Below are 26,264 nucleotides of genomic sequence, written 5' to 3' on the forward strand. Positions count from 1 at the left end.
GGAGATTCTTTTCTTCTTGCCTCATGGCCTTCCAAAGGAGAAGGATGTATTTCTCTGAGCTCCTGCCATGAAGGCCTCATCCACACACCCTCATGCAGCCTCGCTGCTGGAATATCTGGCTTTGGTATTTATAGGGAAAGTGACTCTTTAGACTAGGACTCTTTCTTTCTACTCCAAGACATTGCCGTGAATGGGATCTCCCTCAATAAACTGTAAGTTCTATCTTTCTACAGTTTGATTGCCTGAGGAATAATTACTGCACATTGGGGAGAATGCTTCTGACTAAGTAACTCTGCTACCAAATGAAATATAACTATTTCTAATAAAATGGAGGAGAGAATGATGTAAGCCCTTTTGGGTTGCCCCTAGAAAGACAAGGCACCACATAAATAATATAAGTAAATAAATAAATAATAAATAGGTACCAGAAATTCTGCTTAGTTCTTGTGGTCCCTTCTTACATGCCCAGGGTAATGCCGATCACAACTTTGGGGTCAGGTAGCAATTTTCCCCAGGCCAGTTTGGCTAGGGAGCCTGATGGAGTTTTGCCATCTTCTGGGCATGGAGTAAGGGTCACCGGGGGGGGGAGGTATTTGGGAATTCCCTTCATTTTGCAGGGGGTTGGACTAGATGACCCTAGAGGCACCTTCCAACCCTGCGATTCTATGATTCTATAAATAGTGGTTAGAGTTTAAGACTAGGATCTGGGAGAACCAGGTTAGAATCCCCACTCTGGCATGGAAGCTTTCTGGGTGACCTTGGGCCAGTCACACACTCGCCGCCTTACCTACCTCACAGGGTTGTTGTGAGGATAAAATGGAGGAGAAAAGAACTACGTAAACCACTTTGCGTCCACACTAGGGATACAGATGATGTATAAATGAGAGAAATAAAATAAATGCATGACTCCCTGGTGGAGCTAGCAGTGCAGAGATGGGAAAGACCTTTCTCCGCCTGAGACCTTGGAGAGCTGCTGACTGTACTGGACAGAGAGGCTCGATAATCTGACTCAGAGTCTCCTTACAGCTGCTGGCGCCCCGTGGAAATGGCCTGCTTACATAAGCATGCAAATGCTGCTATTAGCACATACGTCTTTGATGAGCAATTTCACGGCAGAGAACAAAAATACACGTAAAGGAAACAGTGACGTGAAATGCATTTTCAAAAAATATTTATAGAGCACCAGTGTACAGCGCATAAAAAACAAGATGCCCAGTGGCCTACAGAAACAGTCCTCGGGAAATTCTCAGGTATCTCAAAAGCAATGGGCAATGAGCAGCAGCTAAGGGCAAGGTGGACCCACAGAGCAGCTGCACCCACAGCCTATGTCCCACCACTCAGCCAGAAAGTGGAGAATTTTACTTTCCTCATTGTCCACCAAAGGAACAATCTGGGCAATTGGCAAATCACGTTAGCACGTATCCCATAGAATCATAAGAGTTAGAAGGGGCCATACAGACCATCTAGTCCAACCCCCTGCCCAGTGCAGGATCAGCCTAAAGCATCTCTGACAAGTATTCATCCAGCCTCTTCTTGAAAACTGCCAGTGAGGGGGAGCTCACCACCTCCCTAGGCAGCTGATTCCACCTTTGAACTGCTCTGACCGTGAAAAAGTTCTTCCTAATATCCAGCCGGTACCTGTTTTGCATGTAGTTTTAGCCCATTGCTTCGCGTCCTACCCTCTGCTGCTAACTGGAACAGCTCCTTGCCCTCCTCCAAATGACAGCCTTTCAAATATTTAAAGAGAGCAATCATGTCCCCCCTCAACGTCCTCTTCTCCAAATTAAACATTCCCAAGGCCCTCAGCCTTTGGGAGCCAGCATAGACTGCCAGCATAGACTGAAATTTGCATGAATTGGTCCTAAGTCAAGATTTTTTCAGATCTTTATAACCTTGAGTTGGCTTGCTGTGTGGTCAGAAGGAATTCCTCTGGGTGGCAGGAAACGAAGTAGCAGTATGGGGGTGCTGGGCCACCTTTCTGTGTTTCCCATGGGCTTTGGAAGATCTGACTTATGCTGGATGCGGGCAGAGGAGAGGCGGGAATTTAAGTTTGCATTTTGTAAAGTTGTTATGCATCACCTATGCTTTTACGTTTTAAAATACTGTAACATGCCTGTAGCTAAAAGTCTAAATAATAGGAAAACAGTATTTACACAAATGCAAGACTAGGGTTTTTTTTTCCAAGTAGGCCATCAGAAAAACAAGAGGAGGTGTCATGCCTCAGGTAGGGTGAGCCACCTTACGCTGCCACCACTCTGGGATTTAGGGTCCCTTGGGAAGGCCCAGAGTGCCCTCCCAACCCTTCTGACCTCTGTAGCTTGGCCAATAAACAGGTGTGAGGACCTGGCAGAGTAACAACAAAAAATAGTTTATTTACAAGGAGGTCAATTAATATCAAACAAACAAGCAAACAAGAAGCAAGGTGCATTAGCAACAATAGACGAGAGAAAGCAAAATAAACCAAAGGCCCTAGCACAACTGGACTCCCTGTCCCTCTGTCTGCCAGGCCTGCCTTCTCACCCTGCCTAGATGAGGGCCTCTCCCCCTAGCAGAAACCTCCTCTGGCCTGGTCCCTGGGAGGAAGAACATAGGCTTTTTCCCTCTCAGGCTTATATAGCACTAACTCCTGTGTTCTGATTGGCCAAAAGGGGCACCAAAATGGCCCAGGGGCTCCTGGGAATCGTAGGCAGGCCTACTCTACCTGCTAACAGGCTTCTGAGGCCTTGCTAGGCCTTCCCGGCACAGCCAGATCATGACAGGAGGTCATCTTAAATTCACCTACAAGTTATAGATGTCCAATTTTTTTTTTAAAAAGCTTTTGTGGATTTCTTTTTGGCGGGGTAGTCTTACATTCAGGGTTGTCTTGCTCTTAAGTAAATACGGTAACAGGAATTGCAGTGAGGAATACAGCTTGCAGAACTCCGTAGCATATGGTACGGCGATGGCCGTGAGCTTTGATAGCTTTAAAAGGAGGGTTACTTGTACTCGTGGAGGACAAATCCACTGATGGCTGTTAACCATGATAGCTAAGTGGAACCTCCATGAGCAGAGGCAGCGTACCTCTAAATGCCTGTTGCTGATGGGGCAACAACAGAGAGAATCTTTGACCACTGTGCCCTGCAGTAGACCTTCTGGGAGATCAGACAGCTCACTATGGGAAATACAGATAGACCCCTGGTCTCACCCACCAAAGCAGTATGGACTAGTGGTTATGAAATGCAACTGAGGCACAGCGTTCTGAGTTCAAATCTCACCACAGCCACTGAGCAATTTTAGACAGACTGCTCACCCATTCATTCCCTCTTTCCTTTGCAATGAAATATGTGAAATATGTACAGCGCAATTCTTAGCAGAGTAATACCCTACTAAACCCGCTGCCTACAGCGGCCTAAGAAGGGCATACTTCACTCAAAGCACTCAATTGATGTTAATTGTTCTTATCAATAAACGTTTCTGCACAACGTTATCAAACATCCGCCACTTGCTTCTTATACACCAGGAGCAATCCTCCTGAGCACACGCACACTCCAAGTTGGTTAGGCAGATCGGTCCTTTTCCCCGCAAAGACGGCGTTTCCATGACCCGCAATGCTATATATAAATTTCACTGCCAGCTGACATCTAGACTGGAATATGTCGGTGCAGAGGCAGGCCAGCATTTGAAACGGAAAAGAGAAACCCTGGAAAAAGGAATCTTCACGTGAAGGACACTTGATCGTTTTCGCAAGTTTTTCTGGGAACTAAAGTCCCTCTTCCCCGCCCCTTTTCCTTCTGTTCCTTCCCCCCTCTGTTAGAATCGCTGCCTGAAGAGCCAGAGAAAGCCTGCGGCAGCAGCAGCTTTTGCAAATCGTCCCTCCAGTAACAAGCCTGCTCTCAACGATCTTTGGGGGCAGGCAGCTGCAACTTTGGGCGTCCTGCTCAGCTTCACCGACATGTCAGCTTTCTCCAGAGCAGCTCCCCGGGAGCAAGACGATCTGCAAAAGCTGCTGCTGCCAGAGGCTTTCTCTGGCTCTTCAGACAGCAATTCTAACAGAGAGGGGAAGGAACAGAAGGAAAAGGGGTGGGGGAGAGAGACTTCAGTTCCCAGAAAAACTTGCCAAAACGATCAAGTGTCCTTCACGTGAAAAATGTCACTTGTAGCTTTGTTCTCAGCGACAGATGCTGCAGCAATAGCTTAGGAATTATTCTGAGATGACAAAACGTGCCGCACCTTTGGGAACATCCTGAATGTTTCTTGGTTAATATGGAAGATCCCACTGCTATCGACTTCGTACTTCAGTTTTGTCCCCAGCGGAGTGTTCTTCTGCGTGGTGAAGAGGAAGGCAGGGGCGTTGCAGCATCTGGACAGAGTAGACCTGGGGAAGGGGCAAGAGAAGCGCATGAACTGATAACTCAAGTTTATTTATTTACATTATTTATAGTCCACCTTTCTCACTGAGACTCAAGGCGGAGTACACAGTGAGGGGCAGTACAGTCAATTTCAAAGACATTTGAATACACGTGTAATAGGGTGCATACATGCAAATTTGCAAAGATTTAAGGTCAGCAGAAATCCAACACAGAGTTGAAGAAATGCTGCAACAGAGAATATGTAATTCTAAGACTGTCATAGGCTGATTCCGCACACGCTGGATAATGCACTTTCAATGCACTTTATCAATCGTTTGAGGTGGATTTTTTGTTCCGCACACGAAAAAATCCGTTCCAAATGATCTATAAAGAGGATTGGAAGTGCATTATCCAACAACATAGGATCTATCCAGTAGGATCATCCTACAGCAGTAAGTAGCAAAGTCTATAGTTTCACTCTGTCCCTTTACTGATGCATCTCTTTGAGACAGCTTCCTTATGCTGCAACCCTCCTATCAGAGTAAAAGAACCTCTTTGAATAATTCAGTTCTGCAGATGCCCCCAATCCAGACCACTGCGGAGTAACAATAACTATGTTTCTATTTTATTTATCTATGCTCTTTATAGTCCACTTTCCTCACTGAGACTCGAGGCGGATTAAACAGTGGAAGTCAATGAAATCACAGAATCATAGAGTTGGAAGGGACCTCTAGGAACATCAAGACCACCTCTATACAAAGCAGGAAATTCACAATTGCCTCCCCACGCCCAGTGACCCCTGCTCCATGCCCACAAAATGGCAAAATTCAATTTATCAATGAGATAAAACATCTGATAAACATTGTGACAGGACGAGAACAGAAGAAATCTGTAACAAAGCATAATACTAGCATTTGCTCTTTCGGTGGAATTCACATACTCCACCAGCTGGCTGTAATCATTAAAACAGCACTGCAGGGTAGGCCAGTATCATTACCATCCCAATATTGCAGAATGCAGGTGGAGGCTGAGGCAGAAAGAGAATGACTTGCCTAAGGCCATATTGTGACTCTTCCAGCTGTGATGAGATTCAACTTAACTTCTTGGATCACAGCTCATTTTCTTAGTGGCTATAGTATATACATGAATATGCTCGCATTTTTGGGCTGGCCTCCTCTTTGAAAGGAGAACAGAACCACAGCAGGCATATACATACCCCTCTCATTCTTCAACATTGAAAGGCATTTTCAAAACTCCCTGCAAATAGAAAGCCAGTCCATGTGAGATAACTTTCTGTTTACAGACATTTTTAAAAATGTGGACCAGCATTCAAAATTATGTAGTTTGATGTGATGAAGTCCTTCCCCCGCCCTCCAACATCCCACCATTTCATCCCCTCCTTGTCTCACCAAAGTAGTAAATCTACACCTCACCCATACCACCTGACTGCAGAAGAGGGATCATACAGTGGAATGTTCTGTCTTGGAAAAACTAGACATCTAGCTTATCAGGGAGAAAGTTCAGACTGAATCCTCTTCCCAGACACACTAGTTTTCTAGGTGAAAGGAATTGGCTTATATGAGTATTCAGTCCGGTGACCCTAAGTCCCAGATAAATGTTTACCATCTTAGTGAAAACAGAATTTTCTGAACTTTCATTGGTTTGAGTCCCGTCTTACTTGAAGAGCTTGGCTTCAGTAACATTCATCTCCCATTTGCATATCTGTAGGTTCCTCCATCTTTCAAACAGTTCTGTCTGCTTCACCCTAAAAGCCAGGAAGGAGAAGGGAGTTGGAAAAAAGGGAATAGATATTGCTGGATCTTGCAATGAGTTGTGCGCTCACACACACACACATACCCGGGGCGGGGGGGCTTGTGATATACTCTTTGCACACATCCAACCTGCCACAACAATAGGCATTTCTGGACGACAGCCTCCTTTATCAGATGCATGTTTCAACTACTGCTGGAAAGGTGTGGAGAATCCATTCCAAACCCTACAAGGAAACCATCTCTCTAATGGGCCACGCCAGATTAGAATATCACATGGCACACCTTCGAGTATCCAGCTTTACCTTGAACACAATGAGACTCTTTGGGCCTTTACGGAGAAAGGGTAGTTAATATTCAAAACAGGCACGGTTTAAGATTTCCCATAAGTCACCATTAAAAAATTAGGTCACTTTGTACTTTAGACCACTGGAGCATGTTAATTGGGAAATCTCCCAGAGGGAGAAAAATAGAAGAATGGAGGGAAATGAATTCCAGAAGGAAGCTAGAAAAACAGGTGGCAACTGTGCAAATCAGGGGTGCTTCTCAACAGAGTGTGTGGCAGGTTTCAGACATGCTGACTCAGCACTGGGGGTGCCAATCCACACATTAATTGTTAATCCACACATTGCCAATCTACACATTAATTGCCACGACTCCAACGAAGCCAGTAAAGTCAACCTGAGCTGGGGAGGGGTGCACAGAAACATAGATGTAAATTAGGGTTGCTAAGGGGCCCAGAGGCCAAAGTAGGGGCACAGGGGGGGCAGCAAAGTACCTACCTTCCTCACACACCAAGTGTGCGTGCGCTCCCGCACTCCCTCATTACGCCAGAAAATGACATCATTTTCTGGTGCGACGGAGCCGCTGGGCGTGCAGAAGCCAATCTCTATAGAAATCACCTTCAATTCAGCTTCAGCATGACCTGCAGCTCTCCCGCCACTAGTGCAATGGAGGAGCATAGGAGCGCAAGCATGGGCTCCTTCCCTCTGGACAGCCAGGTGAGTGGGACCAGGGGCCGGCTGGTGTAGATTAGAGATGGGCACGAACAGCAATACCAACAAAAAAAAGCCAAGAACAGCCCAATCTGCTGTTCGTGAACAAGCTGTTCGGGAGGCCCCATTCTAAATGAACAGGTGGTCATTGCAAGCCTTGTTCGTTGTGGTTCGTCAAGCCAGACAGTCTGGCACCTGCAATCAATTCCCTTGGCAACTTAGGCAGGGATTGTCTGAACTCTGTCTGAACTCCTGCTGTTGTCCTGGAAACCCCAATCTAAGTCCAACTTAGCTTGATAGGCAGGTCTTCCTTTCAAGTGTGGAGTTCCAAATTTGTTACAAGAAAGCAAAGACCATGGGGGAGGGAGGGGGCTCCCAGCTCTGGCTAGTCTTTGCAGACAGTGGAGAGGGAGAGAGACTGCTGCTGTTGGCATTTTGATAGAGAGACAGGGAGAGTGCATTGGAGCTTGAATTTTCTTTGTGTGTGGTGGGATATGGATCTACCCCTTCAGGTTCCAGGGCTGCTGCTAGGCTCTGGGGCCAAGCTATTATTTACTATTGGTACCTTTCCTGGTGCCTGCTCAGGTCAGGTTTCTGGGAGTGGTGCAGTAGGGATCTTGACTTGGATGATGGCTAGAGGAGAGCCTGATGGCCCCCACGAACAGCCAACCACAAACATGTTCGTGAACAGGGCCATGTTCATGGTTGTTTGTGAGTCCCTGTTCGTGGATGGCAACGAACAATGAACATTATGTTCTTTTTTTTTTCTGTTCATGCCCATCTCTAGTGTAGATCCAGAGGAGTTAGCCGTATTAGTCTGTAGCTGCAAAATAGTAAAAAGTCCAGTAGTACCTTTAAGACTAACCAACTTATTTGTAGCATAAGCTTTCGAGAACCACAGCTCTCTTTGTCAGATGCATGCATGCTGTGGTTCTTGAAAGCTTATGCTACAATAAAGTTGCTTAGTCTTAAAGGTGCTACTGGACTCTTTACTATTTTGCAACTACAGACTAACACGGTAAACTCCTCTGGATCAAAAATAATATTGTTTCTGCGGCAGCTGCCACTACAGTGTTGGTTTCATTCTCTCGCTTCTCTTCCCTGCTGCATTTTTAAAAATTACTCCTCTTGTCCACTGCACTTGGGCTCTGGCATCCTGTGGTGGCCATTTTGTGGTTGGCTCCACCTCCTGTGGCCGCCATTTTGTGGTTGCGCCCACCATCCTGCGTCAGAATTCCAAAGGTGCTAAGGGGCTCCCAAAGGTTGGGAACCTCAGGTATAAAGCACGTGCTCTACAACTGAGCAATGGTTCTCTTAGAAGTACCTTCCTCTTCCTCTTTCTCACTGCCAGCAAATCCTTAGAAGACCGTGATCAACAAAACACAATAAAAGAACCACACATAAGTGCATTTCATGTGCTTAGGACTGGTCGCAGATTGCAAGCTGGGGGTCACAGGACCTTTTCAGTGGTAGCACCAAAATTCCCCTGCAGCAATCAACCACAAAGTTTCACCTATCTTCCCGGACTCTAAACCAATACTAGGGATTCTACCCTCAAGCAAGCCCCAAATACTACCTGGTCAATCAGAACCCCTGGAACTTAACTGGACGAGAGGGGAGTGAGCCAGCCACCTCAACTTAAAAAGGGGAGAAGTGATAAATTTCCCTTAGAACAGGTATACTGCAGCTCTGGATAAGAACATAAGCAGAGTCTTTTGAGCTTTTTATTTTATTTTTTATTATTTTATTTATTTATGTGATTTATAAGTCCACCTTTCTCACTGAGACTCAAGGCAGATTACATAGTGTGATATCAGCACAGTTAGTATCAAGGACATTTCAATAAACAATTCCACAGGGTAAATAAATGCAAGTTTACAAAGGCATAGCATTAGCAAAAATCCGATACAGAGTTGAAGAAATGCTGAAACAGAGCAGAAGCAATTCTAGGACGGACGTTAGACAACATAGAACTACCCAGTAAGGTCATAACTAGAAGGGCTAGATTAAAATCTAATTTTTCTGGTGCTGTTTCTGAGGCCAGCTTCTCTGAAAGTTTAAAACAGCTGCCTAGTACTAGAATAGAAGCCAGTCAACTGCGGTAAAAAGGTTATAATTGAACCTTAAATGCTGAGCAGCGCTGTCTGAAGGAAAAGCTGTAATTTCCCCTGTCAGTGATTGTGTTTTTAACTTTCTCTCCATCTTTCTCTCCTCAGCTTTCTCTCCATCTTCTTCCCTCCCATCATATCAGGGTTACACGACAAATAAAACTAGTGGCAGCTCAAGCCACTGTCACAATATAGCACAAAAAGGGTGACAACCAGGGGCTAACCATCACACACCCCTTCCCCCATGAGGCGTGTTTAGGAGGACGTTTCTGTTTGATTCTTAGGAAGACGGTCACAGCACTTTTGTTTCATCAGGCCTTCGGTCTAGAAGACTGACATGCGTGGGCCAATAAACCAGACTGGATCTTCTCCATCCTTGATAAAAGTGTCTTTTGATGTTTCTACTGCAATGCGGTGGTATGGTTTTTAATCACTGTGACAAGCTATTACTTTCACAATCTGTCTTTTTTACACTTTGAGGGTACTTTCTGCACCCAAAAGAAGGTGGGATATAAATACAGGGCTGTTTCTCTAGGTGACCCATTCAAGCAATTGTTTGGGGCACCATAATAAGGAGAATGCCAATGGACGCAGGGGCTCCACTAGTTCTACTAGTCCCCATATGTACCCCAGAGGATGTTTTGTTCAATAAATAAACAACTGTGGGTGGTCCCTGGCCCAAGGGAGGCCCACCTGGCCTCGACCAGAGCCAGGGCCTTTTCGGTCCTGGCACCGACCTGGTGGAACTCTCTGTCTGAGGAAACCAGGGCCCGGCGGGATTTATTATCTTTCCGCTGGGCCTGTAAGATGGAGATGTTCCGCCAGGCATATGGTGGAGGCTAGGTTGGGCCCCTACCGGCCACACTAAAGATCTGTCCACCACCCTATATATGATCTTATATATGAGCTAGGCCCTGAAATGTAGTATTTTATTGTCGCCATGTGAAGAGAAGCTGTATTGTACTTATTGTATAAAGTTGTTTTAATGTTATTTGTATAATGTTTTATCTGTTTTTAACTGTTATTTGTGTAAATTGAAATGTTGTACTCCGCCCTGAGCCTGCCTGGTGGGGAGGGCGGACTCAAAATCTAATATAATAAATAAATAAATAAAATAGATAAGTCACCAGCAGCATGAAAGGCTACTGACATCCACTCCTGGGCCCATGCTGTCAACAGGGTTCAAGCCATTCAATAGCAGCAATGCTACAGGGATTCTTCTGGACCTTAACGGTGGTGGTTCAGGCCAGAAAGTGAGAGGTGTGCCTTGCTTTGGGAGGCAAAATACTTTGAGCTTGTCCTGCATTTATATCCTGTACAAACCCTCTAAGAATTATATCCTGTACAAATCAATAAAACCCCGCAAACGTACTCTGGGCCTGTAGCCACAAACCCTGAGGAATGCATGAAACTGCGTTATACTGAATCAGATCATTAGACCATCAAGGTCAGTATTGTCTACTCAGCAGGGCCGGTGCGTCCATGGAGGCGGGTCCAGCAGCTGCCTCAAGTGCTGAGGCGCTAGAGGGGGTGCCAGGGTCGTGTGCCACGGAGCTGGCGGCAGCACCACTGGCGGCTGAGTGGGAGGGCTGGGAAGCCGCCCACACACCGCCCTGGCTGCCTGCTGTGCCTGGCCTGCAGCTGCTGCGCCCGGCTGGGAGAGTGTGCTGGCGGCGGCAACTTGGGGCAGTCTGAGCGGGCAGCCTCCCAGCCTTCCCACTTAGTTGCCCCATGCTGCCACCACCGCCTACACACAACTGCTGGCCAGGTGCGGCAGACGGCCGGGGCAGTGTGGGGCAACTGAGTGGAAGGGCTGGGAGGCCACCCGTGCGCCGTCCCAGCTGCCTGCCACGCCAATGGGGCAGCTCACAGCGGCATGCTGCGTGATGATGTCACATGCAGTGATGTCATCACGTCGGGCGGGTGCGTCAGTGACATCATCATGTAGGGGTCACAAGAGCCCTGAAGCTGCCCCCAGCCTCAGGCATCAGAAAGCCTGGCACCGGCCCTGCTACTCAGTCTGGCAGTAACTACAGAGTAATGGACTCTTATCCACACATTACTAAAGATCCTACTATCTCAAAAGAAAGATTGATCTTTGACTCTTGGATAGCTTTCAGCAATTACTAAGGCCTGTCAAACAGGACTGCTCTTTGAATCAATTCTGCTTATCACTACATTATTTATATAGCGTCCTTTTTGCAATGCCTTTTCTCATCACGGTACACAGACACCTTTCTAGAGTTTATTTCCTTTATTAAAATTACACTTCAGTTTCTTAATGAAGCAAGATATCAAAATATATATGGTTATTAATTTAAATCCTACAAAAATAGAACATATTTAGGCAATAAGAATTAGGTTTGCTAGCATTTCCTAATTAACTCTAAGTTTAAAGCGATCAGAGTTTCTATGAAATGCATTACAATGCAAAGATAAGATACTCACCTAAATTCTCATGAGATTTCTTCCATTCAGAATTCTAATATAGTATCTGAATTTGCATGTTGTATAGGTTATCATGCAGATATCTAAGATCTTTTTCATGTGATAGCATAAACAAACTATGATTGGTTTGATGTTTCATTAGATATTCATACATTCTATTGTATAACCTTCTAATTAACCAAAAAATGACGTTATATCCAATTTCCAAAACAAAACCATAAATCTGTGAGAAATGACAGAAAGAGCTAAGTTGGTAGATCACCATTGGTCCATTCTCTGACAGAAGAACATTAATCTACTATCTATGAAACTACATTAGTCTACATTAGTCCACTATTTTGGCTGTCAAAGATGAAAGCACACCTGTTTTGGTTACCTAACATTCTGGAAAAAAAACACACAGAGAGTTCATGCAAAGTTTAGAAGTTCACCTAGAATACAAGCGTATTACTTTGTATTGCTTAGTATTGCTTACTGCAATGTGCTTTAATCTATACTACTGCAACACCAGGGTCTCAGAGGGGAGGTCTTTCACATCTCCTGTTGCCTGGTTCTTTTAATATGAGATGCCAGGAATTGAACCCGGGCCCTTCTGCATGCCAAGCAGGTACTCCATCACTGAGCCACAACCCCTCCTCAATAATAATTACTAGTTATTTATGTATGACTTTTCTATTTTGCTAATTAAAAATAGAAATGACGTGATATCTTCCGCACTAGGGTGCGTCCAACCATCCTCCAGCCTCAGGAGGTCTCCTCTAAAGTAACTGTCTCTTCCTCCAATGGAAAAGACATATAGTTGGAGGCAGGGGTCATTTCGTAGAAAAAGAGCTGGAGGAACTCATTAGCATAACTCATTAGCATAACCTATTAGCATATGCCACGCCCCTTGCCATCACCAGAAGTGTGTCGTTAGAATACCTGATTTGCATATGCCACACCCCCTGACATCACCTATCCTAGCTGTTTTAGACTCAATCCTGGCCATTCAGGGCCAAAATTGGGCTCAAAATGGCAAAAAAAGGGCTGAAAATGGCCGAAAAGGGGCCCCAAATGGTCAGGATCGGGCCACTGCTGAGTGGGAGACTGATCCACAACCCATCAGAGGCCCGATCTGGGCTGCTTCAGCCCCAATCCAAGCTGAAATGGGGCCAAAATGGCCAAGAGACAGGTGGGGGGTGACACCTGACATGTGACCTCTTTGGGGAACTGCCGGAACTGCGTTCCTGCGTTCCCCCTCGAAATGAGCCCTGGTTAGAGGAAGTCTTCATTTGGTGGAAGTCATCAAAGGTGACATGACGGGAAAGGTGGGGTATAAATATTTAAATGAACTAATAAATAAACTTTGCTTAGTGGAGTGGAAGGATAAGGGCTGGATTCACCGCACTGACATGTGAATGCTGTCCCAGGGAAGCAAGTGCCAGGTGCTACTTACATCGAGAGCACCTTCACTTCAATGATATCCTGCCTCAGTTCCAGGCATTTTGTGGAGTTGTAGTCAAACGGGCCTTCATAAAATTCGAAGTATCTGAAAGAAAAAGAAGATTTTGAAAAACTAACTTATCAACAGCCTCATCCTCGCATGCACAGCCAGATGCCACTTGCGCAGTTATCAGTATTTGAGCCTGTCTCTCCAATCTGAGTCTAATACACACCAGCTCTTTCCATACATTTAACCATACAAAGGGTTTTTTTGCATTGTTTTATGACTTTCCAAATGCATATCACTAACATGGGACTAATAATAATAGCAACAACAACGATGACAACAACAATAACAACATATATACCGCCCTTCAGGATGACACACCCACTCAGAGCAGTTTACAAAGTCAATGTCATTATTACCCCCACAACAAAACACCTTGTAAGGTGGGTGGGGCTGAGAGCGCTCTGAGAGAGCTGTGACCCAAGGTCACCCAGCTGGCTTCAAGTGGAGGAGTGGGGAATTGAACCCGGCTCTCCAGATCAGAGTCCCGCGCTGTTAACCACTGCACCAAACTGACTAGAAAGGGGAGGGGGTGTAAATGATCAGTGGAAACAAAAAGCATGTGGGGTACAACGCGTGTTCCAATTTTGGAACTAGTTTTAGACATTCTTTTTGCTAAACTTGAATTCCAGAAGAACGGAATGCAAAATTCTGGAACTATGCAGGAATAGACCTGGGGAACTGTTCTTATGCTTAGGCCAAAGTCCAGCATTCCAGAAGAGAACAGCCAAGTCCTTCTGGGTGCTCATAAACAGATCACGAAAGTGTGTTCGTCATCCAGTCTCTTCCCTGTTGTGGAGTTCTATTGAAACCCCAAACCCTAACAACAACAACAACGACATTCGATTTATATACCACCCTTCAGGTATACCACCCTTCAGGTTTACAAAGTATACTATTATTCTCCTTACAACAATAAACACCCTGTGAGGTGGGTGGGGCTGAGAGAGCTCTGAGAAGCTGTGACTGACCCAAGGTCACCCAGCCGGCTTCAAGCGGAGGAGTGGGGAATCAAACCCGGCTCTCCAGATTAGAGTCCTGCCGCTCTTAACCACTACACCAAACTGGCCCCTAGGAGACTCTAATTTTGGGAGCAAGTCTAAGAGACCTGCTCAAAAGCAACTCCTTTTTCATACAGGACAGCTAGTGTAGTAGTTAAGAACGCAGGACTCTAATCTGGAGAGCCGGGTTTGATTCCCCACTCCTCCACTTGAAGCCAGCTGGGTGACCTTGGGTCCGTCACAGCTCTCTCGGAGCTCTCTCAGCCCCGCTCACTTAACAGAGTGATTGTTGTTGTGGGGATAAAATAACATACTTTGTAAACCGCTCTGAGTGGGTATTAAGTTGTCCTGAAGGGCAGTATATAAATTGAATGTTATTATTGTTATTACAACGGCTTTTACTCCCAGGAAAGTTCCTTTTGCATGAGGTTCCCTCCCAAATGATGGGGGAGAGGGCATTATACAAGGCAAACCCTGAGAAATCTTGAAGGCTACTGTCTGTCATTCCCAGGCCAGGCTGCCTTCCAGTCCTAAATCAGAGGGATCCAGGTCCACATTTTCCCAGATCATCAGCTCTCTGGGAATCAGGAAGGTAAGAAATTCAGAAACTTGGCCCAGAAGCCAGAAAGGGATGGGGGGTGGGGAGTGGCAGCCAATTTTAGGAGGAGATATACAGGTTTTCCAAGTCATAGCGATTTTTCCCGTTGATTGTTTCCTATTTACCCAGATGGTCAGATCAAAAAAACCAGACGCAGCCAGAAGGAACAGCAGCAGGGAAGGTACAGGTTTGCTTTTTAAACGTCTTATGTCCAGCACAAACATTTCATTAAATAAAAATTCAGAAGGAATAAACTAGGCTGCGATCTGAGAACTTCACACAACTTGGGTAAAGAACAGGGCAATCCTTGGGGCTCAGACTGCAGTAACTTCGCTTAGGGCTGCACTGAAAATTCCATCGAAAAGGATCCAATGTTTGGGCTGGGCTTCCAGTGCATGACGTGCAACTTCCAGAGAGGGCTAAACTTCTGTTTGCAAATTAACCCCCCCCCCCTTTTCAAGCCCAGAGCCTCCCGGGTCGCTTCTTTACACACTTGAGCAAAAAGTGAGCAAAAATGGCCCACTTTTTATCTTTCATCCTATAGGCTAGAAACTGGCTACCCTTTTGATAACTAGAATGCATCTCGAGAATTCAACGTCTCCTGCAACAGATAATACAGCTGGGTTGCAGCCATATTCCTTCCCTGGCGTCTCCGTTTTCCTTTTCACGGAGGAACCATTGTGTCGCACTCACAAGGCGCTATGGTGTGACCACCCACTTTTCCTGCCCCGTCAACACTTGCCGATCTGGCCTCCAGGCTGCAATCCCTGACCTACGCAGAGATCTAAGCTCTTCTGTGTTCTGTGCTATTGAGATCCCACAACAGTTAACTCGGCATGAAGGGGGCGTTGAAGAATACCGCTGAATTGCCATGTAGCTATATAGGCCGCCTTTTCCAGCTCTCCTCTACCCACTGCTTCCCTTGTAACTGACTAGCAAAGACAGCTTGTCAAGATTCAGGCAGGCCTCTCTCTTCCAAGATGCAGCAGACTGGACTGCCCTTGGAAAAAGCTCCCTGAGCTGTTTCTTCCCAGCAAAGAGTAATTCTGGCATATCCGGACTCCTCCTCGGAATGCTGTAATAACCTGCAGCTGCAAGATCAGGCCTTTCAAGCGACAGAAATAACCCAAACGGATAAGAGGCAGGAAATCTGCCCTCCCTGCTTGTCTTAATCAGCCCGATTCAGCAACATGACATTCAACAGAGCAGTAGCAGTCCAGACCCTGAACTGGTATTCGGAATCTGGACTGGTGTCCATTACCGCAGTGATGCGTTTGAGCCAACAGCAGACATAGCAATGTCGCTTAAACAAAACAGAATTGGACGTAAACTATCAGGATAGTCCACCTGGTGCATATTTTGGGACGGGGTGGTCAACCTTTTATATTGGCATTTCTCCTGCCCTTTAGTTCCAGAATGCCAACATGGACCCAATAGTCTAGGGCATTTCCCCAACAGGGCACCCATGGGCACCCGCCAACAACTTTCCTGGCACTCATCAAGTGTTTTTAGAAAGTGGGTGTGTGGCCCTGTGGGGCTCTTGCCCAGGAAGGCTTCTGATTGGCCACTGGAGATCCGACTGGCTGCACAGATTAAAATAATGCTTCTTGCAGCAGCAGCAGCTGCCTCCCCTGTCTTGATTTTATTCTCTTTTAGTCCTCTTTCCCAGTGTATTTTTTAAAATTACCCCTCTTCTCCCCTGCACTTGGGCTTCTCTGTGCATGTGCAGCAGCCATTTTGTAGCTGCACCCACCATCTTGTGCCAGATTTTCAAAAATGCCCACAGGCTAAAAAAGGTTGAGAGCTCTAGCCAGTTTGGTGTAGTGGTTAAGAGCGGCAGGGCTCAAATCTGGAGAGCCGGGTTTGATTCCCCACTCCTCCGCTTGAAGCCAGCTGGGTGACCTTGGGCCAGTCACAGCGCTCTCAGAGCTCTCACAGCCCCACCCACCCCACAGGGTGATTATTGTGGGGGTAATACTAGCATACTTCGTAAACCAATCTGAGTGGGTATTAAGTTGCCCCGAAGGTAGACAGGTAAAGGTAGTCCCCTGTGCAAGCACCGAGTCATTACTGACCCATGGGGGGACGTCACATCAGGACATTTTCTTGGCAGACTTTTGTTACGGGGTGGTTTGCCATTGCCTCCCCCAGTCATCTTCACTTTACCCCCAGGATGCTGGGTACTCATTTTACCGACCTTGGAAGGATGGAAGGCTGAGTCAACCTTGAGCCGGCTACCTGAACCCGGCTTCTGCCAGGATTGAACTCAGGTCATGAGCGGAGCTTTTTTTTTTTTTAAAGAATTTTTATTGGATGGGTTTACAAACATAAACATAGAAATCATTCTCATTATTCACCCCGTTGCATTTTCCCCATCCTTCCCCCCCCCCTTTTCTGGTGACTCCCAGCAGTTTTCCATACCCAACTTAATCTAAAAAGTATATCATATAAATTCTTAAAATCTATAATATTAATATAGTATATATCTATATTATACCTACTATCTACTCTAACTATATTACTTGTCTTAGTTAAAAATATAAAGATTACATAAGTAATAATAAGTACATATGCTAACTAACTAAAACAAAATTACATACATATCCCTGTAAATATACTATACTAATCCAATAACATATAGTAAAATATACCCCTTTTTAAGCTTAAGTAAGTTTCTATCTCCCCTACTTCTCCAAAGACCACAATTTCCCCTTCATGACCCACTTTTTTCCCACATATTTCTTAAATTTTTCCCAGCTTAATGTATAGTCCAACTCTTCTTGTTCTTTCAATTTCCTTGTTAATTTGTCCATTTCTGCCATATTCAAAACTTTCAAAATCCAGTCTTCCTGAGCGGAGCTAGGGCTGCAGTACTGCAGCGTACCACTCTGCACCCTGAAGGGTGGTATATAAATCGGTGGTGGTGGTGGTGGTGGTGGTCATAGGGATCCTCTAAATCCCCACCCTGCTGTGATGCTCGTTCCATGAGTTTAGGCCAGCCGCCCTGTTGCCAAGTAGGCCCCCTCCCCTGCTTTAAAGCCTGCCATGAACTGTGCTAAAGTTTCCTGCATTGCTGTTTTACTGCTACACCAAAGATTGCTTTGCACGTGTGTGTTCTGATACACGTGTCAGTTTCCTGCCTGCGTGTCAATTACCTTGCTGCTGCTATAGACTGTGTAGTTCACTGACTCCATGTGTGGTTAGCTGCACAAAGGACTCTTTTTCTGGGCAGCCCTGCCCTGACCTGTATCTGGACTTCCCAGTGTGTGTTTGGACTCTGTTACAAGTGTGCCCCGTGCCTGCATTGCCATCTGCCACGGACCGTGCCTGTTCCCTGCTTTGGACTGTGTTCTAAAGTGTTGTTCCCGCTGCCTCCATGGAAGCCTGCCTCACATGGGCCCAAGCCGCTGCTAGCAGCCGGGCGCCTGCCGGGGAAACCTCCAGCGAGCCTGGCTAGGCGCTCCCTGGTCAGTTCCTGCCTGGAGCCTCCCGCGGGTAGGTCGCCGAGCTTGTCCTCGCTACCGGGCAGCCTGCTAACCAGCCCCAGCTATGCCCCGCCAGCATCCATGTTCTCAGGCAGCCAGAAGACCCCGGGAAGAAGACTGCTTTGGGAAGCCATTTCGGCGAAGCGGGCACACCACGTCCGCAGCGAGAGCCCCTCGCCCCGCTCTGCATATCTTAGGAGCCGCCCCGGAGAAGAACTAAGTGCCGACCATCCCAAGCACTTAGAGAATGCATCTCAAAGAAACCTCTGCATTCCAGAAGCTGATGACATCAGGACAAGCCCTGTCCGCTGGAACATCCTTTCAGCCCACTTGGATTTCCCCCTCCCTCTTTTGTCCCCTCTTCCTGAGGTGTCACTTATCACAATCTGATTACTAAAGTGGCCCATCCAAGCCATTCAGTAACCCATTAGAACCTTTGTTTTAATCTGTGAGAACCACCAAGTACAGCACCAGCCCCAGGGTACGTTTTGGGGTATTTAAGCTGGTCTCTCAGACCACTCGGTGCTCAGGCCATTCCCTATCCAGACCTCCTTGCTGTCCGTCTGTGGTCCCAGTGCTGGCATTGGGCCACCCTCGCTGCTGTGTCTCTGCTTCGCTCCAGGATTGTGAGTATTTCCCTTATCATCGTTGGGAACCCGCTAATGCGAACGTCTCTGCATTTCCTACTCTATATTTCCTAGATCTTGTGTGTTCCTTGTATGATTGTGCAAGCTAGGCTTACGCCACACTAAATACACGTGTTTGGAACTTATTTGTCGTCTGCCTCTTTTTCACTAGAGTGTCTGGGATCGGGACCTCCGTATACATAGGTTATGATCCGCGCTTAATTTTAAGTTACAGACTGCTACAGCTAATTCCCCATTATAATAAAAGAGCAGTTCTGGTAACAGCCCTCTCTCAGGACCAAGCTGCACATGACGAATGACACTTGAACGGCAATGGTATTTCTCCCTGTTCACTTGCCCTCCACTCAATCCACTTGCCGTTCAAGTGTCATTCGTCATGTGTAGCTTGGCCCACAGCCTCACCTACTTCGCAGGTGGGGATAATAAGGGAGCTGTTCTCACTGCCTTGAGCTTCTTGGGGAACGGGCTGGATAAAAATCTAAATAACAGGTGTCTGGCAGGCAGCAATTTAGCGGGTGATGCCTTTCCTAGCAAGAATTTTTAAAAAGTGGGAAATTTCACCTCTGCCGTTTTTTCAGGAGTCCTACCAACCTTATCGGGGTTTTTTTGCAAAAGATGCACTTGAGAAGGTTGCCAACATCAGCCAGCCACTGGCATTAGATTCACTGAGCTCTAAAAGAAGAGCTATGCCCAAATCTATGCACGTGCCATCAAGCTGCAACCAACTTATGGCGATCCCAGCAAGGGGCTTTCAAGGCAAGTCAAAAGCAGAGGAGGTTTGCCATTGCCTTCCTCTAGAGAGTCTTCCTCGGCGGTCCCACATCCAAGTTTAGCTTCTGAGATCTGACTAGATGGGGCTATACCATACCATTCCACATCCCCGCCATGCCCAAATCTAGGAATGACAAATCTAAGGTGAAGATAGATGTAGCATTTAAACAGCGATCGTGGGTTCTTTGTAGCTTTCTTGGCACATGCGCACATCAGCAAGTTGAGTGTTGCATCAACCATCAGCCTTGGCCATTCATTCCCATATGACTCAGCTGAGCTATCTCAAATTACTAAAACCGTGTTTATTGGTTTACTAGCGACCAAGCCTGTTTTTTAAAACAGGCTATACAAACAGCTCTTGCGCTCTGCAGCGGGCTGATTTCGGCCCATTTGGGGCCAAAATCAGCCCACTGCGGAGTGCAGGAATTCTGCCAGGGTGGCGTGATGGGCCCCGGAGTGCTCCTATGCTTCATAGAGGGCTGATTTTGGCACCAAATGGGCCCGATTCAGCCTCAAATGGCCTGGAATTGGGCCACTGCAGCGCGCAGGAGCACTCCAGGGCCTGTTGTGCCACCCCAGCCTGCTTGAGGCCACTGCTGCACTGGGCCTTTTGGGGCCTCTAGAAGCCCCGAAGAGGCAGCAGGAAGGCAAACCATGTTGCCGCCAACTCAGTTCTTATCCCTGCGGAGTGCACCTGCACAGGGATAAAATGTGAGTCGTCAGCAACACAGTTTGCCTTTTATGTCTTAGGATAGATTCATCCTTCATTTAGGTTTTCAACGCCCACCCATTTTTAAAGAACCGATGCCAAACCACTCGGAGAGATGGCAAGAGTGTTGACAACGGCACGAGCACTGGCCAATCTGTGCCTTCCACAGCCAGTTTTTGCTGCTAAGATGCAGAAACGTCCCACTCCTACCCCCACCCCAGGGTTCACCCAAAGAGAGGGGAAAGCCCTTTTTTGGTGGGGCCATCAGAAACGTGCCCCATCTTCACTCATGAGTGGATGGTTCCCTCTGCTAAGGGCTTGTTGATATCCCCTGTTGCCAGAGCTGGACATCCTACACAGATACACAAAGCAGCACGTCAGTCGGGGTCATTTCCATAGCAAGAGGCTTACAGCACGGCATGGCTGAGACGAGAGTTTCGCTGCAGGCTGAAGCCGAAGTGGGCTGGCTTGCAAAGGGGAACAAAGATTGTCCTCTTCAATCCAGAGGAGTTAGCCGTGTTAGTCTGTAGTAGCAAAATAAAAAAGAGTCCAGTAGCACCTTTAAGACTAACCAATTTTATTGTAGCATAAACTTTCGAGAATCACGTTCTCTTCGTGATTCTCAAAAGCTTATGCTACAATAAAATTGGTTAGTCTTAAAGGTGCTACTGGACTCTTTTTTATTATCCTCTTCAATCAGATGCCTCCAGGCAGCTCCAGCAAAAGGACCGAGCTCAACAGCCATTGTGTGCAATTTTCTGTTTTCAAAGTCAAGCTTGGTCAGGCTACGGCAGATAGACCCCTGTACCATTACAGCAAGAAATCCAGGTTCTTGGTTAAAAGGTTTTATTCAGGAATCGGATCATTTCCACAGATATGTCCATAGGATTACTCAGAAGCAAGGTAAGGAACTTAGCAGTAACAGTAGGTTGACAAGAATACTCAAGACGTGTGAAAATCTTTCTATTATAGAGCACAATTACTCCTTTCCCCCTCCCAATAGTAAAACACAACTTTTGGCGCGAACCAGTTCTGAGAACTTCTCCCATATTTTACCTATTGAGACACTAAAAGGCATGAGATTAAACTGAAACACAGTAATTCATGGGAGCGAGCCGTGTACAAAGGTCATAAGCACTGAGGGCTTCAAAGCGTTAGATAAGACAGCTGCAGCTGCAGAGGCCCTGTGAAAGCAAGCTATGGCATTAGCAATATGACATCGGGGTACAGCAACAGTGATGGTTGAAAATATCAGGCTAACAATAGACAATGGCATGGATGTATGGTTACAGATATGACAAAGCTACTTTCGGGGTATATATCAACAGAATGGGAAAGAGCAGTCCGAATGAAAGAGGCTAGGGTAGCACTAGAGTTCCTAAATGCATAAAGCAGGGGGGAAGCCCTGTCCATTCAACAGCACCTTTGTCAGCTGACATTTACTTCCATGGCAAGCTACCACAAAAACGGGCAAATCTGGTGGACCAAAAGGTCAAAACTACAACAACCACCAGAATTATAATTTAATTTAATTCTGAAAATGCGAAAGTGCTGTGCAAAAATGCAATACTAGTGAAATAACTTAATAACTACATAAATAGGTGCCGACGGGGTATGGCAAGCATTATTTCTGTTTAACCCGTTTCGTGAGGCAAACTCACTTCATCATCGGGCATAAAGCAATTAGGACTGACTATGAAATCCACAACGGTTTTATGCTCTGCTCTCCGACTGCTCCAAAGTTGGTCTGCATAGTCCCTGTCGGCACCATAACGTATTTACTTTGGGACTGTGAACCTCCATGAGAAGACATCCGGTTGGCTCTCCACCAAGCAGCGCTTTTCCACCTTGCTGGAACATCGCACTTTACTCCTATATTTCGGACAGTGACTTGTTGATTGTATTTATTGCATTCTGTATATAATGTATGGACTCACTTTTTGTATATGAACACCTATTTATGTAGTTATTAAGTTATTTCACTAGTATTGCATTTTTGCACAGCACTTTCGCATTTTCAGAATTAAATTATAATTCTGGTGGTGGTTGTAGTTTTGATTATTTACTTCCATGTCATGAAAAGCGTCAGCTGCTCATTTACACACATTAAGCCTCCATTAAACGGACAGGACATCTTTTTCTCTCCAGGGGGACCCACGCAGCATCATTTCCCCATCTTTCTATCCTTATAGAGCCAGTTTGGTGTAGTGCTTAAGAGCGGCAGGACGCTAATCTGGAGAGCCAGGTTTGACTCCCCACTCCTCCACTTGAAGCCAGCTGGGTGACCTTGGGCTAGTCACAGTTCTCTGGAGCTCTCTCAGCCCCACCCACCTCACAGGGTGTAGTAATAACATACTTTGTAAACTATTCTGAGTGGGCATTACTAAATGCAGTTTCAAGACATTTATACAGTCTTCGTTGCAAGACCTATAAAGTGCTAAGTGCGAAGAAATGTTATTCATAACTGAGAATATATTGATTGAATGTAACCATGCTGTTACGCAGCCTTCACTCGGAACAGCACCCGACGTTATATAATTGACCGTTTAAGTGCAAGTGAGTATTATGGGTCTTGTGCAATGGTTGTTTTGTTGTTAATGGATGTGTATGTAGTTATATTGTGTGGTTTAACTGCTTGTGTTTTGCACAAGGTCTAAATTGAATGGTGGGAACGTCGGAGTTTATATACTATCTTTGAAAAAGGGAATCCAGAAACGGGACCCTCAACTGGTCTTCCCGTCAGATGGATATTTCTTTCTATGTGCCTCTTGACCTATAGTGCCTCCGTGGCCATTTATACTGACATATTGGACGGAATTATCTTGCTCACTGATTTATGACTGGAAGCTGGGGACTAATAACATTTCTTTGCACTTAGCATTTAGCACTTTATAGGTCTTGCAACGAAGACTGTATAAATGTCTTGAAACTGCATTTAGTAATGAACGGTCATTGAATAATTACATTGTATGAATTGCACAAATGCTGGCAATTGGTTTATACTGCATTAATTACATGAATGTTTATATAAGGTTGTGTTGAAGTGGTTTGTCATTAGGTGGTCTTGAATTTCCTTGTTTATTTTCTCCATGGAAATTGATCTCTGTGGCATGGAGAACAGTTGTAATTTCAGGAGATCTCCAGCAACCACCTGGAAGTTGGCAAGCCTGCTTCTAGCGTGCAAGGTGGTTCCTCTTGAAGGACGTGGAGGGGGTGGTTGGTGAAGTTAGAAGGCAGGAAGGAGAAAAGGAATTACCCTTTTGGAAAGGGAGCTGCACAGACAGGTAGCAGATCGTGCCTGGCCACAGGGCAGCGTCCCAGGAAGTGGCCATAGCTCAGCAGCACAGCACGCATGTTGCTTGCTAAGTGTTTTGCGTTCAGTCTCTAGTTCAAGGGGTCTCGGGTAACCGGGCCTGAGATCTAAAAGAACAGCTGCTGGCCAGATTAGGTAACGCCAGACAGATCCAAAGCCAGACCGCATGAGATAGCTTGTTATGTTACCTAGGTATCTTCAGTCTGGAAATATACTGGGCAAACTCACAGCTCTTCTGGGCAACGGCAAGTTTTTTGTCGGTATACTGAGAAGGGAAAAGTATATTCATAGAATCACAGAATCAAAGAATCATACAATCGTAGGGTTGGAAGGGACCGCTAGAGTCATGTAGTCCAACCCCCTGCACAATGCAGGAAATTCACAACTACCCCCCTCCCGACAGCCCGAGTGACCCCTGCCCCCTGCTCCACACCCAGAAGATGGCAAAACACCTCCACGAGGGGCCGCCCACGATAACTAAGCACTGACGTAAAACCCTTCCTGCCCTCCCTCTCATGATCTGCCCAGGTTCACAGAATCAGCATTACTGTCAGATGGCCATCTAGCCTCTGCTGAAAAACCTCCAAAGAAGGAGAGCCCACCACCTCCCGAGGAGGCCTGTTCCACTGAGGGACTTCTCTAACTGTCAGGAAATTCTTCCTAACGTTTAGCCGAAAGCTCTTTTGATTTGATTTCAAGCCGTTGGTTCTGGTCCACAAGACAACCATGAAAATGAAGGTCTTGGGCTCCCATCCACACAGGCATCACGACACCAGAGTAGAACCTGATAAACAGAAAGAGGAGCGGAGGGAATAAACAGGGCATCGGGTTGTCCACTGAGACGGCAACTGGACAGGGGTTCCTTTATACTGGAAATGTAGCCGTTGCCTGGCAGGGGCATGACGTGACGCATAAAACATCCCCTGCTATTGCCTGCCAGACACCTGCTGCTGCTAATAATAATATTTATTATTTAAACAGTGTTTTCTTTGAGGGCTTTGAGCATTTCAAGCCAGCGTTCTGTGTGGCCAGATGGGATCCAAGCTACAGATGGCAGGCTGGATCGCAAGACACAATGGCTTTTCTAAGGCCACCAAGCACATCTGTGATTCCGAGAACATCTGAATCAGAGACGTCTGGGCTCTTCGTTCATTCCCTTAACCAATATAAAAAACCTGCCAGGGGTGGGGGAGGAATTTGATATTCATCGCTGCCTGTCATTTGCATTCTACCTAGCAATTTTTTTCCTATCCTTCCTCTGCATAGTGTAAATGGTTCTCCCCTTCATTTTTTCCTTACAACAACCCTGCAATGACTGCTGCAAGAGTACCCAGTGAATTGCAAGATTGATAGCCAAACTACATGTTGAGTTTTAAAAAGTTGGGTTGCCCACAGTCGCACAGCAGAACAGGGAACGGCTTTTAAAACATAAAGGAGAGTCCAAACTGGCCTACCTCACAAGGTTGTCATGCCACACTGGATGTTAAATTCTGAACATGTGCCTTTAAAAAAAAAAGAGTCCTGTGACGCAGAGTGGTACGCTGCAGTACTGCAGCTCAAGTTCCGCTCATGATCTGAGTTCGAACCTGGCGGAAGCAGGGTTCAGGTAGCCGGCTCAAGGTTGACGCAGCCTTCCATCCTTCCGAGGTCGGTAAAATGAGTACCCAGTTTCCTGGGGGTAAAGTGTAGATGACTGGGGAAGGTAATGGCAAACCACCCCGTAACAAAAAGTCTGCCAAGAAAACGTCATGATGCGACGTCCTCTCATGGGTCAGTAATGACTTGGTACTTGCACAGGGGACCTTTACCTTTACATCTCTCCTCACCTGTGCCACAAAGGGAGTATCTAGGGGGACCAAGCTTCAGGAACTCTACTTGCCTCGGGGGGGGGGGGGTCAGCAAGGCACCACTTACGTACAGTTACAAATTCAGCAGTCCCTGCATTGAGGGGGAAGGAATTCGAGACGGTATCCAATCATTCTTTCACAGCCTAACCTACCTTGCAGGGTTGTTTGGAGGATAAAAGGGGTAGACATGCCATGTGCATTGCCTTAATCTTCTCAGAGGAAGGGAGGGATACAAATGTGAAGAGCAGAATTGATGGAAAAATGTACAGAATGCCAAAAGATAAGCAGTAGGTTAACCTACTCATGCTAACAGCATGTCACACATTTTAACATGACACTTGGGATGAACCCGGAGTGTACTTTTGTCGGGAGGGGTTCCGGCTCAGTGGAAGAGCCTCTGCTTTACATGCCGAAGGTCCCAAGTTCAATCCCCAGCATCTCCAAAAAAAAAAAAAAAGGACCAGGTAAGTGAGGTGAAAAGCCTCCACCTGAGACCCTGGATAGTGGCTGCCACTCTGAGTAGATAATACTGACCTTGATGGACCAATTGTGTGATTTGATATAAGGCTTTTTCACGTGTCTGGGGGCAGCCCTGGTCCAACCAGAAGCAGAGAAGCAGAAAAGGCTGACGCAGGTTGTCCCATGGGTTGTTCCCGGCCCTGTTGTCCCATCTCCCTCACAGCTAGGGACAACCTGCCAGCTCCAAGTTGATAAATTCCGGGAGAATAGGGGGTGGAGCCTGGAGAGGGTGGAGTT

General features: G+C 46.3%; 1 protein-coding gene across 2 annotated transcripts in view; it reads right to left on the reverse strand.

Annotated features, from left to right (window-relative positions):
* ST8SIA5 (ST8 alpha-N-acetyl-neuraminide alpha-2,8-sialyltransferase 5) overlaps positions 1 to 26,264 on the reverse strand; it is a 68,915-nt gene that overhangs the window by 13,204 nt on the left and 29,447 nt on the right. For both annotated transcript variants that reach the window (XM_054986739.1, XM_054986738.1), the window contains 3 exons: positions 13,084 to 13,176; positions 6,007 to 6,093; positions 4,210 to 4,354 (listed from right to left, as the gene is read on the reverse strand). In XM_054986739.1, coding sequence (XP_054842714.1) covers positions 4,210 to 4,354; positions 6,007 to 6,093; positions 13,084 to 13,176 — 325 coding nt within the window. The remainder of the gene's footprint in view (positions 1 to 4,209; positions 4,355 to 6,006; positions 6,094 to 13,083; positions 13,177 to 26,264) is intronic.

Source organism: Eublepharis macularius, chromosome 8 (assembly GCF_028583425.1).
Source record: "Eublepharis macularius isolate TG4126 chromosome 8, MPM_Emac_v1.0, whole genome shotgun sequence".
Lineage (NCBI taxonomy): Eukaryota > Metazoa > Chordata > Lepidosauria > Squamata > Eublepharidae > Eublepharis > Eublepharis macularius.